The sequence below is a fragment of the Toxotes jaculatrix genome, chromosome 20, assembly GCF_017976425.1.
Source record: "Toxotes jaculatrix isolate fToxJac2 chromosome 20, fToxJac2.pri, whole genome shotgun sequence".
In the NCBI taxonomy this organism is placed as follows: Eukaryota; Metazoa; Chordata; class Actinopteri; family Toxotidae; genus Toxotes; species Toxotes jaculatrix.
In genome coordinates, this window is record NC_054413.1 from 14552318 (window position 1) to 14571311 (window position 18994).

At 38.9% G+C, this 18994-nt stretch overlaps 1 protein-coding gene across 4 annotated transcripts in view; it reads left to right on the forward strand.

Moving 5' to 3' along the window:
* arhgef4 (Rho guanine nucleotide exchange factor (GEF) 4) overlaps window positions 1-18994 on the forward strand; it is a 137411-nt gene that overhangs the window by 96042 nt on the left and 22375 nt on the right. For all 4 annotated transcript variants that reach the window (XM_041065517.1, XM_041065518.1, XM_041065519.1 and 1 more), the window contains one exon: window positions 17642-17793. In XM_041065517.1, coding sequence (XP_040921451.1) covers window positions 17642-17793 — 152 coding nt within the window. The remainder of the gene's footprint in view (window positions 1-17641; window positions 17794-18994) is intronic.

An 18994-nucleotide genomic window follows, 5' to 3' on the forward strand; every position in this document is an offset into this window, starting at 1 on the left:
ATAAATACGGATACAGATATTTTTGTGACATACAGCTACACATAGTAGCATTGCATTATATCCCTTGTAGACTCAATTCTGCTTAGAGATTTTTGTTAATATCAGGTGTAGAGGAGGACTTGGCAGCTCACACTAACACCTCGCTGCTTTCTTACAAGGATTTTGTGTCTTTTCATCTCCCTTGTGGCTCTTTTCCTTGGAAACATGTCTTTCTGTACCTTCATACAAATACACACACACACACACTCACAAACTCACACAAATGCACAGGATACACACATAAATTCACTTTGAGTTAACAAGACATATCTTAAATGTTTGCTAATCGAAGTTATTGGCACTAGAAATCCATTCACTGATATGCAGAAGAAAGCTGTCCCACTATATGCTAGAACTTCAGCTATAGTGTACTTGCATTTACCTATTTACTCTCTGTTTGGTATCTGCTCCCAATTCACAAGTGTAATACAAGTGTAATACTTTCTATAAAAGCGAAGCTCTTACACTGTGCATGCAGTGTTGCTCAGTGCGAGATGGTAATTATGCAGTGTTAGTTTCAACTTGTTAGCAAGTTTTATAACCCTCAAGACAAACAAGGTAAATAGTCCTATCATGCTGCAGGGAAAAATGCCTTCACAATAACAAAAAGACTAGAAGATGCAAAAAAAAACAAAAAAACACTTTCTTACAGGTGCAAATTGCTGCTGTGCTTTGTTTTTGCTGTATAAATACATGTGTGCGTATGCAGAAAAATACTAATGCACAGTATATCATTCTTGTGAGTATATCATTCTTGTCAGAGAGGAAGACAGGTAAAAACCTGAAGGGTTAGGGTGCATAAAACAGTTTTAGTCCCCTTTCATACATCATGGCTTGGTTATGACAAAACAGCTAAAATTATGGCTCATGGCTGTGCATTCTAATATTACCAGTCAACATGATTCAAGCTGAAAATGACTTGACCTGAGCACACTAGAAATTAAAAAAAAAGTACAACAAATGCGATTGCTAATCACAACCACCACACCCATTACTTTCACACTTGCCAGTTCTTTTCAGGCCTTCCATGTATAAAGCATGTGTTCACTATGTTGACACACTCTGATCTATATTCCACAAGACCACACTGCACTAAAACTGGGTTGGATGATTTGGGGCCCTGGGGCTAGGGGACAGATAGAGGGTCATCCCAGGCCCTGGTTTCCCACCAGTCCTCTGCCCCCAGCTGGATTTTTCGTGGCTGGGGTGGGGGGGGCACTTCTGGAGGACAACTTGTCCCACTGTTACTATTTATAAAAGCAATAATAACACAGCAGAACAGGCACTGCTTCCTCTCCACCAGCACACATCTATGTCCTTGGTTCTCACTGCTTTGCTGGGTGTGTCTGTACTGTGTGAATATATGTGTATTATATCCCAGATATAGGAAGTTTTTCAGATATTCACGCACAAGGTTCAGATTACATGTTGCAATCTAATTAATTGTGTGAAATTCTCATTTTTAAAAATTTACATTATGGCTTTTATGTTTGTTTTGAACTATTTATTGACATCATGAGAATTAATGTTTTCTATAGCTGTGTGGTTTCCTGTGCTTTACTTCTCAATTTTGTAAGTTTTTCCTTCACATTTGTGCTGTTTTGGATGTAGACTGCATAACATATTTGCTTATTGGTTTTTGGATGTTTATTGCTTAGGTAGTTGGTCATATTCTGTTACTGTTTAGAGTTTGTTGACATTGGTGTTATGGATGATTTATCTGAATGGATCTTAAAAAATACCCTGCCATTTCCAGGAGTTCAGATGTTGTTTTTGTAGACAGAGTGCATGAGGTTTGGATTGAAGGGTTAAGAGTGAAATTAGAATCCCTCTTAGTTTAGAGGAAGGTTTTAGGAAATGAAAGATTTCAAGGGAAGATGTTCTCAAGTAGAGTAACATAAACATGAGTGGTTGGCTAATCAGTGTTCTTTCACTTTGTTAAATAGATTCTTTAATTCCTCCTGTGTTTATATGTGGCTGCTACTGACTCATCATGTAAGGCATGCACTGAAACCTGGAAATCATCACTTGTCAGCCTTATCATTCATTAAGCTGAGCTGGAATGAATAATAAGGCTGCCAGAAAATAAACCTGCAAGTTTTTCCTCCTCCCAGAGTGCAAAACACCAACTGTATTTTGTCACTGACATCACTGTATGCTTCAGTGTTAGGATTTTTGAATGGAATCACTGGCTTGTATGCGTAAAGGAGTGAATTTGAGAGTTTATGTAGTTAAACCTAATACAAAAAAAAAGAAAAAACATTTTCCTGAGCAAACAGGTACAAAGTTTTGTAGGCACTAGTAGGAACCAGTGAACAGCACATAGCATTAACAACAAGACACTCACTGTTAATTGGAGCTCCACCAACTGAACAGCTGAGGATAGCTGGGTGGTCTTACTAGAGATAGCAGAGTTGGCACATCATGGCACAGGTAGCGTAGTCTTCTCTTCCAGAAAGGAAAGCAGCTTTGACTTTTATTTAAACAACTGTCTGTGTTGCATAATGTAATGTAGATTTATATCTGTTTAGTGTGTTTAGCTCAGACTGGCGTTGGTATTTCCAACTGCTACAAACAAAGCTTTAAACTAAATGTACTGAAATCAGTGATATAACATGTATAACAACATCACGCAATGTAATCACTTACTGATAAATTACGTGATTCATGATGGTGTTTATAGTTAAGTATGATCCAGTATTTCCTGTGTGTTCTGAATTTTCTAATCCAATCCAATAGAAAAGCTCTGCAACAACTAGGCTATTTGTATCAGGGCTGAAGTATGGTGTGCTAGTTTTTTATTTGAATAGAGCTAAAGACTAATTGTGAAGACAAGTTACACACAGATCATTAGTCCTAATCGTTTTGTATATTTGATCATGTTTTAGTAAGAAGTGTCCCTGTTCTCTGATTTTCTTTAACTTCCTGTTAATACAGACCCCTTTTCTTTCCTCCACATTTGCCTGTTATTCAGTTCAGTATAATTTACATTTCCAAAGCACCAATACCATAATAAATGATAACAGAGTCATGTTAATTCACTGTGTCTAATCACTTGTACACTTTGCCATGTTTTTTCATCCCTGTCAGTAATTGCCAATTAAACTTAATACTTTTGCCACAGATGGTTCAAATAAAAGCCTTTAAGAGACTCAAAGAGCATCATTCCTAGTTTTTTTGGTAGAATGTTTTACTGATGGGAGCTTAACTGTGATAAAGCGGCATTAGAAGCAATATGAATTAATTAGTGAATGAAAACAAAACAAAACAAGAAAAACAAGTACAAACTCAGAGTAGCAGAGTGGATAGTATAACATAACTGTATTGCTTACTTATGCAGTAAAAGAAACAAGCAGCCATTGGTTTTCTGTTAACTGAAATTATAAAAGGTAACATAGTGGTTGGGCTGTTTCTAAAATGGTGCACAGTTCCCAAAATGAGTGAAGGGGAGAGCTAAAAGGTTAGTACTCTGAAGAGTGAACGTATGAAGGTGAGTCAGACAGGGATGATGTCTGTGCACACAGGAGAAGACTCAGAGGCAGAGTATAGAGGGTCAGTGTGGAGGGAGGGTGAAGGAGAGATTTTAGGGCAGAAGAAGCCATCAGGTCTGGAGGTAGAGTGAGCAATCCCATCAGTATGTGGTGAACCCAGAGCAAGGCTTACAGGATCAGGAGCTGTCCCTCTCACTGCATCCATGTATGGTCAGCAGCTGGTTAGTTGTTCAGTAAAGGAAATGAGATAGTGGAGAAACAAATGAGGGTGACATGATAGGAATTCAAGCTTCTTTGAGAGAGGTGTATGAAGCTATAGAGGGTCTGGGACTTTATGCAGGTGCTTTGTAGTGTCCTGCAGTAGCTCATAGGGTGAAGCCAAATAGACAGTGCTTCCAAGAACTTATTACATGTACACTTTGGGTGCGTTTGGGTGTTACAGTAATGCAATGATGAATTTCTACCACAAGATGATTAAAATTTCTTTAGCATTACAGATACAGAGGTATTTGTATGAACAGAACGGTGAAAACTACCTGTATCTTGTTGCTGCTACATAATGAAAGGTATTCTGTGGTTCACCAGACACCTGCTTTTAATGTGAAGCAGCAGCTAGAAATTATGTTTGCATTAGCAGTAATATTCAGTATGACTCGTTTCTGATATGGCTGTAGGAGTGTGAACACAGAAGTCTCTGTCAATGAGATCAAATTACAAACAGTAAGATTGAAGTACATGAACGCATTGTTTCCTGTGAATTTCCTGTGTCACAGTAACTTAAATCCTGCATGAGAATGGCAGGCTCTGGCGCTGACATTTGAAAACTTCTGTAGACAGGTTGGTAATTACTTAATGTAATATACTGCAGAAAAAAATTAATAGATACCATTAAAATAGACCAATACAGTTGACTTTTTTCCTGTAGAGTCTTCATACGTTTTACAGCATAAACTGGCTATAAATGAGTATATCAAACTTCTGATGTAATGAAAGGTCATTATAATCAAACACCTAAGACATCCACCCAGGAACAGTATTCTAGGATAGCTTTTAATAAAAGAAATAGCGCAGTTAGCAGACGTAATGGCATGAATTTAATTTTAAATCTGCTTTAGTAACATTTGATCTGTATTCACTGTGCAGTTTGACATCATCTGATATATGCCAGTAAACCTGCTGTCTGTTTGCATTTGAGCCTATGGACTGGTATTAAATCTGTTCGCATGTTTGTTTCTAAGTTTGTGAGCTAAAAGTCTATCAGAAGCCTAAAGGAAACCCTAATGAGGCAGAAAATGCTGACAAAAATGGTTCTTCTCTGCTTGCGTTTGTCATTCTGTTTATTATCGGCATAAAATGAGGCCATCTCTCTGACTTCAGACAACCACCCAGATTTTCTTTATCATATTTTATTGTCAGCATTTTTACAGCATGCTCCCTGCATCAGTGCCCTATGTTCCCTGTAGGAAATGCTGAATGGTTATCCATCTTTCTTATTTTTTTTTTTCATTCTTCAGTCTGAATCTGACCTTTGCAGTTGTGTTTGATATCTTTGGTTCAGTGATGCAGCCATGGGGAATCAGAAGTTTGTCTTGACCTCAGTCCCAGAATCAGGGAAATGCCAAGACATAAAGGAAAAGCTGAATATATATCTTTATTCCCAGCAGCAAGCGATTAAGATTTTTTAAGGCTGATAATATTTTCATCTTTCAATAGCTTTTAGTTTGTGCCAATATTCAACATTTCTGTTCGGAAATTAGGACGCTGTCCTCACCAGGAATATGACAGCAATGGCTGTTTGTCCAATAATGACTCTTATTAGCAAAGGCAGAAGTAGCATGATGTTGTTATACCACTTAAAAAGAAAAAAAGTCTAAAGTAAGAAGTCAGATTACAAAGTGGGATTTCAATGCCAAAAACCTTTACTTGAAGTCTATGATCTTTCTGTGACCAACCTACAGTTTTTTTGTTTGTCTTAGGTACAGTATAAGGCTATATAAGTCATTCCCTAAGAGTGTGTTAGATGCCGTTTTTCTCAAGTCAAAACAAAAGCACATTGGCACATCATTGAATGGCACTTACAGTTGTATATTACATATACATGCAAGAAGCGATGAGGCATTCTGCTTCAGAAGTATTATTATTATCATTATTATTATTATTATTTTAAATAAAAAAGGCACTAAGATGACAGGTAATAAAGCATTTCCTCTTGTTAATTTTCAGGTAACACCAGTCAACAATGAGCACTGAGATCCCATGATGTATACTTTCCTCCAGTCACACTTTCATATCTGTCAACACTACCGTGTGTGTTTTCTCTCCTCACACCTCCCTCTGTCATCTCCCCACCCCACCCTACAAGGCCTGCCTGGCTGAAGTCTTCCTAACGCAATTTATACAAAGTCTGCCTTGAATTTCAATAAGCACCACTAAGATACATTCAGCCACATGGTTACAGAGCTGCATCTCTAAAAAAAAAAAAAAAAAAAAAGGAGCCTCTTACTTTTCTTTACAGTTACAAAACGGCCAAACCCGAGTATGTGTGAGTGAGTATGTACGTGAGTAAGTGTGTATGTGTACCCCACTTATAGTCGTACATTTCAGTTCTCTCAGTGACAGTGAAGCCAGATAACCTCACCTTGGTGTCAGTGATGTATGTGTATGTGGCTCCACGACCAAAAGCCATTTTGGTGCAGATCAATACACACAGAGAAACCGGTGCCTGTGTTGTGCATCGATCCTCATCTCTGTGACTCAGGAGCTGTTTGATGTGGCCAGCCACATCAGACAGCCTATTAAGTGTCCTCCAGCCAGCTAGACACCTCCCCAAAATCACAATGAATGAGCTTCTACATCTTCAGACGATATGGTTGAGGCCCCTCTGTTTCTGTAGTGCCATAATCTAGATTACAAAATTCCTAGAGCAAGAAGGTCTACAAATGATGCAGCCTGTTCAGTGACACGTTACTGTGCTGTCTAATGTGTGTACGCTTTCAACCAGGCTACAGTGAGGAGACATTAAGCTCACTGCCTGTAATTCTTTGTACCTAGCTGACACAATTTGCATCAAAAATCATATCTCTTCTTCTCAAGGACAAATGTTTCTGCAGTGTTTTTGATGTCCAGCTCACATAACAGATCAGCTTCCAATTTTACAAATGTATTAACGGTGCATTGACTTTGACACAGGACACTGCTGTTCATTACCCATTTTCTACCAACAGTCAAGGGTGTTTTTGTTTTTATCATGACCATGATTGTTCCCTGAATGTAACCAAATACTTTTTTTGTGTTTAAACCATCCCAAGCCTTAACTACAGAAGAGACAGATAAGAAAACAGTCATATGTATCACTTTCGTTTTGGTCAGTTGTAACACATTTAAAACACTCTCACAAATAATATTAGGCTGCTAATAAAAAAGGCCAAGACAAGACAAGGCAAACATATTTTCTTCCAAATGGAGATTAAAAAAAAAAAAACAACAGGGGTGACAATGTACATGAATGTTATCTTTCCATGGATGCTGTTTGACTGAATAATAAGCATCCCATTAACACGGCGCTTATGTTCCCTAACTCTATCCACTCATGTATCCATGGTGTTTTGAAAAGCTCTGGATATGTTGTTCCACTTTCAGCTGTTCCCCGTCAGGGGGTTGCCACAGCAAGCTTCACTGCTGTTTACTGTGGCAGCAGTTTCCTCAAGGGTAATTTTTTCTACTGTGTCGTCTTGGGCGTCCTGACCCCAGCCCTCGGTGTCATTACAGTCAGTGAGAGTTCAATGGAAGGTTGCTCATCTCTTAGGAGAACAAGATGCAATGTTTGTGTCTGACACAGTGAGTAGGGGGTCACCCGGTGTCACCAGCAGTTGAGGGGTTTTGTTTTGTCTGTGGACATTGTTAGATACCAGTCTAGTCATGAATTCATCATCCTCTACACCTGTGGCAGGATTCTGCAATGTGCATAAAATTTAGAAATGTCTCCTTTCAGCACTGCTGGAATGCAGGATTGCAGTTCATCAATAATATTTGAACAAATGATACTACAGCACCTGGCTTCTACCAAGGGGGGAGTTGTAGGTTTCAGCAGTGAGGATCACTGCTGAAACCTACAGCGTTCCTCGACTGCGTTCCTCGACTGCCGCTGGGGGCTGGCTCCAGAAGTGAGCAATTCTCCATTGACCCCCATGTTAAAATAGCCAACTTTACAGCCTAAAAAAACATATTTACAGCGTGGTACATTTTTTGTTTTTGGTCTCTATTGATAGTTTCCACCTCCGTGAACACTGTGGGTGAGGGGGGGTGGTTGTAGTGTAGACTGTACTAACCGACCGTCTAAGGAGTTTGTGTTGGAGTTTTTTCGGTAAGTAAATTTCTCACTATTTTACCTGGATGTTTGCACTAATTAGCATGTACTGGCATATTTTGCCGCTGGCTTATGACTTAATTGCCGATTTATGGTCGCTGTTGATACAGATAGAGGAGCGGAGCAGCTAATGTTAGGAACGCTGCTGCGGTGTGTTCCGTGCTCTCAGAGTCCGTTTATTGTGGGAATACTAGGCTACAATTTTATTTCGTCTCATTTTTTTGTTTTAAAAGTCCGACATTGCATGGACAGAGCAGCTCCTTCAGTAAGCGGTGGTGTGCTGCTGTAACCGTAAGTGGATAGTGGGTGGAGGCCGTGGTGAAAACCGGTAAATATTAAATATTAAACATTTAAATATATTATTATTATCATATTTTTTAATCGTTATCATTAATAATAATGGCAATAATAATAATAACAATAATAATGTTTTTAACTTTTTAATATATTTTATCAATATGAAATAATAATGATTGTTTCACAGTTAAATAACAGGCTAGAAATAAATTTCCCCCCACAACTCCACCAAACCCTGCAGCTCCATCTAAAACCTCTCTATCTGAAACAGTCATGTTTAAAACACAGCAGCAACATTATGAGCTCTGTTGTATGCTGTGTGTCACAGTCACATGGGGTCGAGCTAGTCGGGTCGGACTCGGGGACTGTCGTGTGGTGGATGTAGCTGCGTGCAGCTGCCGCTTAGCTTGTTAGCCTAGCTGATTAGCTGATTAGCCTTAGGCTAGCTCAGTTGCTCTGAGCTAAGTGGCCGGGTTCTCGGCCGGCTGACCCCAGCTGACCCGTAGAGTAACCACCTCTTCGCCAAATATGGAAAGTACACTCCCACTAAAATCAAAGATGGTGCAGCTCAAATGCCCATGTTTTGGTCATAAAACCAACTCCCCGAAACCAATGGGTGACGTCACAGGTGCTACGTCCATACAGTCTATGGCTTCTACTGATGGTGTTGTTGTAACTTGCTGTTCCAGGATCCTGCAGTGATAGAATCAGACAGGTTTTTACAACCTTTGTCACTTTGTCACTGGACTTGTCAGGGGATTTTGTGGTATTTAATAATTTACATCCCGTATTTCATGTGGTTCATTAGCACAAGATCAATGAAGTCTGCACAGAGTAACAGGCCACATCCCAGAGACCATCTCTTGATTTAAGTGAAAAATAACATATCACATATTGGGCTAGTAAGCAGGCCCTAAAAGTTTAGATTAAGCCTGTTGAAAGACAACTATTGTATAGAATATACTTTGCATGTCGTGCATGTCATTGTCTTTCCAGATGTTGTTTTATACATGCAGGGTCTGCTTTAGGGTCCTGACATACCAAACCCCAAGGTGGCTTTATGTAGTTGAATGTCCCCCAAATCTTGTAAATAAAGGTTTGAACCGTTCTAATCGGCCCTTTCTAGCAGTCAAAATGCTGAATTGGTTGAATTCATCATGTTGGCTGAAATAGCGGCAAATGCAGAGGCGGTGACAGGCTGTGCAGTCCGTATATTTGTGTTCTTTCACCTTTGTTCTTTTTTTTCACTAGATTCTTTGTTCAGAGCATTTGACACAGTTTAATCAAACTCACAGTGGTGCATTTGTCTAGTTTGTCTTGATCATCTCAGCTGTAGTTTTTGCAGTCTGTTGACTTGAGTCAACATACATTATCAGTTAGTCTTTCTTTTAAATACTTCCCTGAAGTAGTAGAAATTCAGATAGTCTTAAAGTTAGTTATTTCCGTTTGGACCAATAACAAATATTGGATTCCCATAAAATTTTGTGCAGACATTCATTGTTCCAATGTATACAGCTGAATTTGGTGGTTTGCCTTTTCCTGTAGTTCCACCATTAGGTTGACATTTGTGGTTTTGGGTAAAATATAGGGCTGTAGTCAACCACAGAAAATGTTGGTTCACTGAAATCATACCTGCTCTTCAACCAATTGGTTGCGGGGAAAAAAAATCAGCATCTTATCTTTCAATTACCTGCATCAGCCACAGTGTGCTGAGTGCACTCTACTTTGTAGCCTTGGAGTCTTATTAGCCTAAAAGAATGATAAAACATGACAGGGTCTTTTGCATTTACAGCATAACATATAGAAATAAAAGCCTCAAGTGTTAAACACCAAAATTGACAGAGCATCCTAATGCAGACAGGCCAGCCTACTGTTTTTAGATGACATGCCATTTTGATTTCTGAGCTGTGATATGCAAACTGCTGTTTGCAAGTTTACTCTCAACTTTTTGGACATTCATGTTTTGTATGCTGCATCTCCTTCTCCTCCTCTCCTCCATTCCCAGCTGTCCCATCTTCCTCCTTTTCCTCCTTTCACCCAGCCCGGCCATCAGCAGGAGGGTCCCGCATATGAGCCAGGTTCTGCTCAAGGTTTCTTTCTGTTAAAAGGGAGTCTAAAAGCGCTTTGAGACAATTTTGATTGTGCAAGGCGCTATATAAATTACATTGAATTGAACTGAATTGACATTCGTTTTTTTAAAAAATGCAGCCACAGCGATGACCAGAAAAGACACTTTAAGAGAGTCTCTGTTTTAAAAGGGTGAACCTTTCCTTTAATTAATCTGCACTGTTGAGAAGCCCTGCAAGGTCACCCTGAAAAATCCAGTGAGTGTTTCTGTGTGTGTGCAGACTCTTCTGCAGAGCCATGTTTTATTTCTTTAATCTGTGCACAGGTGCTGTAACTGCTGGCTCTCTGAGTAAACACATCATTTCATGACATTTGCACTGGGAATGAAAATTTCTTACATTTCTGCCTCCAATTTCAAACTCTGACATGCTCTGTCATTTGTGCGGTTTTGTTCTAAGAACAAAAGTTGGAAGAGCCACGTTGGCACAGGTGGGGTTTGAGGGCATGGCAGGGTCCAAACTTGTAACCGACGGTGCTTAAAAAATTCCCATCCCCATCCATTAGTTTAGGCTGGAGATTAAAATCCAGAGGTATCAAAGAAATCTCTTCCCCTTTTCCTCAAAGAGCAAATCCATCTAGAGAGAGGTGAAAAGATAATCTATGAATGTATGAGTGTGGAGTGTGAGCGTAAATGTAGCCTACCCACTGAGCTGTAGGGAAGTGGCAGCTGAGGAGTTGGCCGGCAGGCGACTCTGTCACCTTGAAGGAGCATTTGGCACGCTGCCCGACTCCAATCCGTCACTTCCTATAAAAGAGGAGAGGGGCCCTGGTAGTATCACACTGTGCTAAGGGGAGGAGACATGTAACACTTTACCTAGTTTCCCACTGAACTATTTCCCCAAACAAATCATATTTAATTTGTTCATGTACAATAAACCTTCTTTAGATGATAGTAAAAACAGTTAAAGAGATTTTCATGGGGTATATTGGCACATTAATAGCACGGCACTATGCACCATGTAACCTTAAAGGATAATTCTGGTTTATTACAAACTGGGTCTTAGTTTAATAGTTTTGTCAATCATTTCTATCAGTTAACACAGTTCTCTTGAAAGAAGAAAAAAGAAAATAGCTGAACACAGCAACATCACTGCAGCAAAGTCTTACTTGTCAAGAAAGCAGTGAAATGATCAGAAAGGTTGGACACAAGCCAACAGTTTATCCAGATTATTAAATCCCTTTATTTAGGAGGGTTAACCTAAAGTGATCACAGTTAAAATGTCTCCATAATCCACCACTGCACAAAAAAGTTACATTCAATACAGTAGTTCAATGTTGAAGCAGGACGTGGTTCTGCAAACTGTGATGGATGCTTTGAACAGACAATTTGGGCAATAATTTTGCTCATTACCTTTATGTTTTCTTCCCAATCAGTTTGGCTAACTGACTGGTGTGTTTCCACCCTGTCTGACTTCATGTTAGTGATATCACTGTTCTCATATCTCACCATGTTAACCTGCTTTTAGAATGGGGCCAAATTTTTGCCAGGTCAGTTGTCATTTGACGCTCATTTTGAGAGGTGGTCCAGGCATTGATTAACAGCTTGAACAATTAATGATCCGGCTGTTGGATGATGGGTTGGATTTAGATAGATAGATAGATAGATAGATAGAGATACTTTATTAATCCCCGTGGGGAAATTCGTTTGTAGCAGCAGTAACAAGGAGACAATAAATACACTCTATAAAGGAAAAAATAAATTTGTAAGAGAAATGCAATATATACAGGAGGGGGTCTTATATACACATACACACACACATAGCAGCAGACAATTGCACATATATAAATATATATATATACATACACACATGTATACACACGTACATATATATCTACATATACAATATATATATAACAGATATATACAGTTAATGTAACTGATATTTATAGCGCACCCTAGATGATGCATTAGTCCAGGTTTGTGAGCACAGACACAGATGTATTATAGATTTCTGGCATGTTAGAACTTTTGGTTTGGTGGATATGCCATTGGGGGTTCTGTGTTTAGGTTTAGTATGAAGTCATACATTCATAAGTCATATACGACTATGTATAAGTATATAGTCATGACACCTTATATATAAGGTGTCATTTGTGTTAACACAAAGTACTATACTAGATTAATAAAATGCACAGATACTTCCCAGATTTGTCCTTAAGATGATTCCATCGAATCACTTAAAAACATCCACTATAATCACTGGGTCTTACATGTAGTGAAACATAAAATGTTATAATGGTGGGATTATCTTCACTCAGAGTTCTCTTAACTTGCAATTATTTTGTCAAACTATTATTTAGTAAAGAATGAATATTCACACTTACTGCTCACATTCACATATGCTGCTTACTGTATGTATAGTACGTGCTGTATATGTGTGTATATACTGTATATGTTGCATACTCAGCAGTAATGTATGCTTTTTGTGTTATAAGGAGCATTCTGGATATTATAAACATATTTTAACATTATATCCACATGTTTATATGACATGTTGGTGCAAGTCATCATAATGTAATTGCTTTTTTTTGTAACTGCCTTTTTTTTGTGACCAAGACCCATTTTATTATAAACTTTTTATAATGAACATGAAATCTGTTGGTCATGACCTGGCGACAGTAGATTCAGATATATGAAATAGTGAGTCTGTTTTCTGATTAGATCACCCTGAGATCTTAGATCCCTCGATGTATGATGCAACATTTTAAGAGCTGTTTTGCTGATGCTGTCTGAAAAACACTGTGGACCAGCTTGACTCGCCCATCACGTTCACTCACTAATAATGCAGTTTCTTCCAGACAAAACTGATATGTGCTTGTGTTATGGCAGCCATCAACCCCCTATTCCACCACCACCACCACTGTATCATCAGCGAACTTTACCACCCCGTTAGAGCTACCGGTGGCCACATGTCCACTGATTTCTCCTGAAAACATAAATCTTCATAAATAAATAAATAAAACACCTCCCAGATATGTAGTTTCATTGTTTTTTTTAAAGGCTTAATGTTTTCCTAAAGCTCTTGGACAGTAGTTTTTAGGAAACGGAAAATAGGAAGGAAAGGAAGGAGGAAATAGGACGGCTGCACCACATTACAAGCTCATAATATTACTGTGTGCTCTTGATAATACCTTAGTAGTAGTAGTGCACTACTTTCAGTGGCAGATTAATACATATTTGGTGCTCTAGTGAGGATTTGGGGCAGCAGAACAGTATATGTGGGACTGTCTCAAATTAAATTACACTGTGTGTGTTCATGGTAATGAAGGAACATGTCACCCAGTGCAGTAGTGTGGCTCACTGATGTGTTTTTAATAGTTTTTTAAGATACGTCAGGCTTTGGACACACACAATATTTGTTGGTTTTTGTTGTTGGGATTTGAAGACATATAGAATGTCGTCAGGCTTATCATTTAAGGTACAGATGCTCTCCTTTTTTTTATACTGCTATCCAACTATCTACTGTTCTTGCAGGCCAAGTGGTTGAGGGCAGCCAGTGGTATGAGGTTGTCCACTCACGTGCTGCTAGTAGACACGTGCCATGCTGCAGCACACACACATCTAATGAAAATGGAACCATTACGCTTGAATTCCTCAGCCATCAACACACACACACACACAAACACAAACACAAACACAAACACAAACACAAACACACACAAACACACACAAAGACATGCACACTTGTGCCAGTGAGTATTGAATGTTCTCTATGCAGACAAATCTGATCCACTAATGTGGCTAACCCACATCCAGAGGCTCAGGATGATTAAATGCTACAGTCCAAACTCACACACTGACACGCTTTGCCTCGGCTTCATCTTCCTGTGGTTACACACAAAGACACACAAAAACCCATTTAAATCCACGTTTTGCGATGTGATCTCATCAGCATCGTAGTCATAATAACACACACATACTCTGGCTCAAGGACAGGCTGACCAGTAAAACGAGAAGCAAACAGTTAACAGTGCAATTTAGTTCTCCCTCCCTGCTGTGAGTGACTTGGTGGCCTCTGTGAAGCTGCTGCTGTTCTAAAGATGACACTGATTGCTTTTGTTTGCTGTACTACAACCGCAGAGAAGAACGCTTCTCATGTCACTGTTACATTCCTCAGTATGTATCAGTTTTGTATTCATCAGATTGTTGATTTGTCCCAGCTACTGTACATGGCAGGGTATAATTGAATATATCAGATAAAAAACTGAATATTAAAACAGGATTACCAAACATTTTTCTTTAAATATATGCGACTATAGAAAATGTCATTCTCCGAAAATGTTTGTTTGAATTTGTAAGATTGTCAGGAAAAGATTTAGTTTAGTTTAAATTCATTGAAAAAATAGGTGATTATCAGTCAGTCATTATCAGAGGAAGTACCATCCTTTATATGTGTATAAATAACTTATTGCACTTGGAAACGTGTTCATTTGCATGTTCAGTGGAAAGGGTTACACTGTATTTATTGTGTGAATATATTGCATTGTTCTTATTGATCACCCACTCTGCTCTTTTGAAAAAAAAATGCCATCTCAAATCTTTATTTTGAATGGGGGGGGTTTAATGTAATATGAAATTCAAGCTAAAGTAAGGTAGCTTTTGATGTTTCCATTGCTGTTTAGGAGTCCCCAGCAGCACAGCAATGAAGAGCAGTGTTTTGGTGGAGGATTCATGTGGTGTCCCTCCTTTCACCCCTTGGTGCTACTGTAAGCCAGACTGCAGCATCCCTCTGCACATAAATAAAGGGCAGTCAATACCTGGAGCTCATCTTTCTACACCATCACACACAACCAGTCAGAGTGTCCTACACTGCCCCCATGAGGGCAGCTTACGTATCTTCCATGGTTCCATGGAAGTGATGGTGCTGTTACATGCTGTTTGTTAAATAGTGTTGCATGATGTGTAAGATGCTACTGTATGTATGCACAAGAGGACATTACCTTCAATATGCTGTGCCAGATGTTGACTTGAGAGGACTGCTTACTGTTCCTGCTCACTGAGGAGGAAAAAGAAGCACCCCACTCACTTTTAAAACAATGCCCCCACCCAACTGCATCTTATTGTACATTCTTTAATAGCTGAGTCTTGTTTCCAAGTGCATCTTTTCTGTATCGCCCAAAGGACTTCATGTGTTCTTTCATTAAATCTGTCTCTTTCTGTCTCCACGGTGATTTGTCACCAAGGATACATCCTCCGTGGCAACAGCTGTTGGTGAGGCAGCTAAGGGTGACGCCTATGATGAGGTGTGACAGCAAGTGTATTTTTAGCTTATCAGCCAGGTAGCCAAAAACTGTGAGATCAGACACTACAGAGGATGTTTCTGGAACAGGAGGAAGCACAAAGCCTGTTTTGTTGAAACCTCACATTAGTATGGAATGAGGGTGGTGCTGATTAGGCCCATTTTATTTTTTAATTTTGAACAATTTTTCTCTGCTTTCTTTTAATCCCCGTTATATACATCATATCAGATGTGAATGATTCTCACTAACCAATAATTGACTGTCAAAAACAGGCCAGAAGCAGCAAACCTGGATATTGAAAAACTGCATTACTTGAGCCCATTGTGCACCCTGGTACATTGTGTGCTGCCATAGATAATGTTGTGTTCATGTAGGAAGTCAGCAATGGGAAAGATCTCCATGGTTACGACTTAAAAGTCATTGACATGGTGCTGCTAGACCCCAGGGTGCTGTGAGACTGCTGATAACAGTTCAGTAAATGCTCTAAGACTGTAAATGTCTATAATCCCTGGAGAGATGTTCAAGAGTTGGTTGCATCAGCTGTTTATAAGTTCAAACTTAGCTAAAATACAGCATCAGTGGTTACTAAGTGGAGATTTCAACATAGCTTAGCTTTAGCATAGCTTTAGCTGATCCTGTTAGAGTGCAGAGTAAAAGGTGCTACAGGATGTAATTGAATAGTGATAATCAAGTGTTGATTGTACTGGCACCAAATGGCTCAATCGGGGCTTCAAATCTGCCTAATTGTCAAAGTAGCCTTTTATGTCACCTGTATTATACAGTACTTTTGTTTGAAACCTAGGCATTAATGAAAAAAAATATGCATGTTACAGTTTGTTAAAATAACACAGAAGCTGGTTGCAAATATGCTTGCACAAGTCTAGTGTTAAAAAAGTAAAAAAAATATTTCATCCATGTCTTATATATAAGGACAATGTTACATTAAATGTAAACGGTTATCTTGTGAACAAATAGACCAGGAAAGGTCAGATTTGTATTCATTCTTGATGCCAGAGCCTGTGTTTCCATTTCCATTTCTCTTTTTATTTTTTGGCACAATAACATATAGCCACTGGGATGTCTGAGCTCAGCTGCACTGTCACTGTGTCTTTTTCACAGTTGACTGTCCCAGCAGCCAGTGCATGACACTAATGACACACTTTTTTTTTTTCCTGAGCATGCTGAGGCACATTTAAAGGAAGGCCTAAAATGAATTATTCTACCTATAATTCAGTGTACTTGTGATGTTTTAGTTTGTGGTCATACAGGAAGAGCCCTCCTTGATTTGATAGAAGCTCCCTCTGTTTGCTGATTTAGGGCTATAACTACCAATCATTTTAATAGTGATAAATATATTGATTTCTTTTAAATTAATTGTTTAATTATTTGGTGTATAAAAATGTCAAAAAAAATATGAATTTCCCTCACAAGTGAGCTTTAATTTTATCTGACCAAGTAAAACCTATAATTCAGTTTACAGTGATGAACATCCACGATAAATTCAATAGAAGGAAGCAGAAGCTGATTTTTAGGCATGGCTTAAAATGATCGACTGATATTCATTTGTGTTTTCATATTTTTAGACTCCGGGCCCTACATCTATATCAAGACAGGTGCTATATGGATAAAGTTTATTATGATATTGTTATAACTGATTCATCATTTCAGCATATTGTTTTCTTTTTAAGTCAAACTGGAGAATATTTCTATTGTGGATTCTGGGTTTTGTACATCCTGACATGAAACCCATCTGTGCCGAAAAAATTCATTTTGGCTTCTGTTGTTTCACTAAGTGACAGTTTTTGTCCCGTGCTACTGGGACACATGAACTCAGACAGGCTTTTCTTTTTTTAACAATACAGTTAGTAGTAAATTCTTGTATGTAAACAGATGTATGTGTAGGGCACTGACCCATTTATTTAGTCAATGGTTTTTTCTGGGGAAGAATATCAATTAACTCATTCAGCACCCACAGTTTCAGGCTGAATAAAAAACGTAGCACATCATTTGCAAGTCACTTAATCATACTATCTTTTGTCTTTGTCTCTCCTCTGTCCTCTCCCCTCCCTCCATGTCCCAGCGGTGGTTATTCCTGATGGGGCGTCAGAGAAGGCAGGACTTGGGGACGAGCTGGGAAGCGAAGAGGATCTGCTGTATGAAGAGTTTCGCAGTTCTGGACATCGCTTTGGACACCCAGGAGGAGGCGGAGGGGAGCAACTAGCCATCAATGAGGTAGGCAGTGTGGAGATGTGGTCTCTACCACCAAATGTTGGATTTCACCAGGGTTATCGTTAGAAGCAACATGATTGGCCCAGGAACCAGGAAAAGTGGTTTTAGGTCAAGGTTAAAGCAGCTGTATTTAGAATTACTATTGTGATTGTGACATCTTTCAAATTATTCTGGTGGCATAAGTATTTCCGTGTGATGTTTTTGCCACAATGCATTCTTTGATTCCACCACTGGGGGCACCATATTACTGTTTTTTTTTTAAATAATGATGGATTAAGAATGGGTAATGTTTAGGTTTAATCTTTGATACAGTCAACTTAGATACAAAAATTGAACATGGTTAAGTTTAGGTTAAGATGTCTTTATACCAAATACTATATGTTATACCAGCAGCAATAACAGTAGAGAAGCCTTCTTCCTAATTCTTTTTTTGAGGTTTTGAGTTTTTGTGGGTCAGTGTCATATGCTTTTGGGACTGAATTCAGGCTCTCCAGACTCCTTCCTCCTTCTGGTTTTGAGGAACAGCTGTTGTGACAAATTACAAATTATGAGCCACCAAAACATTACTACAATAAAAAATATATAAAATATAACCTATACAGAATTAGAGGGGCAAAACTGTTGGAGTCAGTCCTTCCAGGGAGCGAAAGAAGTTGGTTCATTGTTGGGCCTACAGGACATAAATTCGTATTTTCCCCAACTGCAGAGGGAAAGTGTCTATATCCTGGCTACTGCCTACCCATTGTTAAGAAGGCTTTATTTCATATAAACCTGCTTGTCCTTAAACCACCACTGTCATCCTCAAGACTTATTTTAATTACTTAATTACTTTTACAGCTTTTCTTAGGTGAACTGAACTGAAAGGAAATGGCATAAACTAAGAGTTATGAAAGCTGTGAAAGTCAGTGGTAGTATACAGAGTGTATGCAGTCACTGACCAAAATACAACTTTAGGATTGTAGCAAGTGGAACAGAGCCTGGCCTCAGCAGAGGACTGAAAATGGCTCTCACTTCCTTTTGGCTAAGAGGGGTGGCAAAAACAAGCTCTGAGGTTGCTGGATTATTTGGTTGTCATGGATACCTGGTCTGGACTCTGCTTATGCACAGTCTCAGTGAAATGTGATTTACAGAGGAGATATATGCACTCACAGTACAGTACTCGGAGCTCACAGTGTGACACTGCAAAAAAAAAAAAGTTGATCTC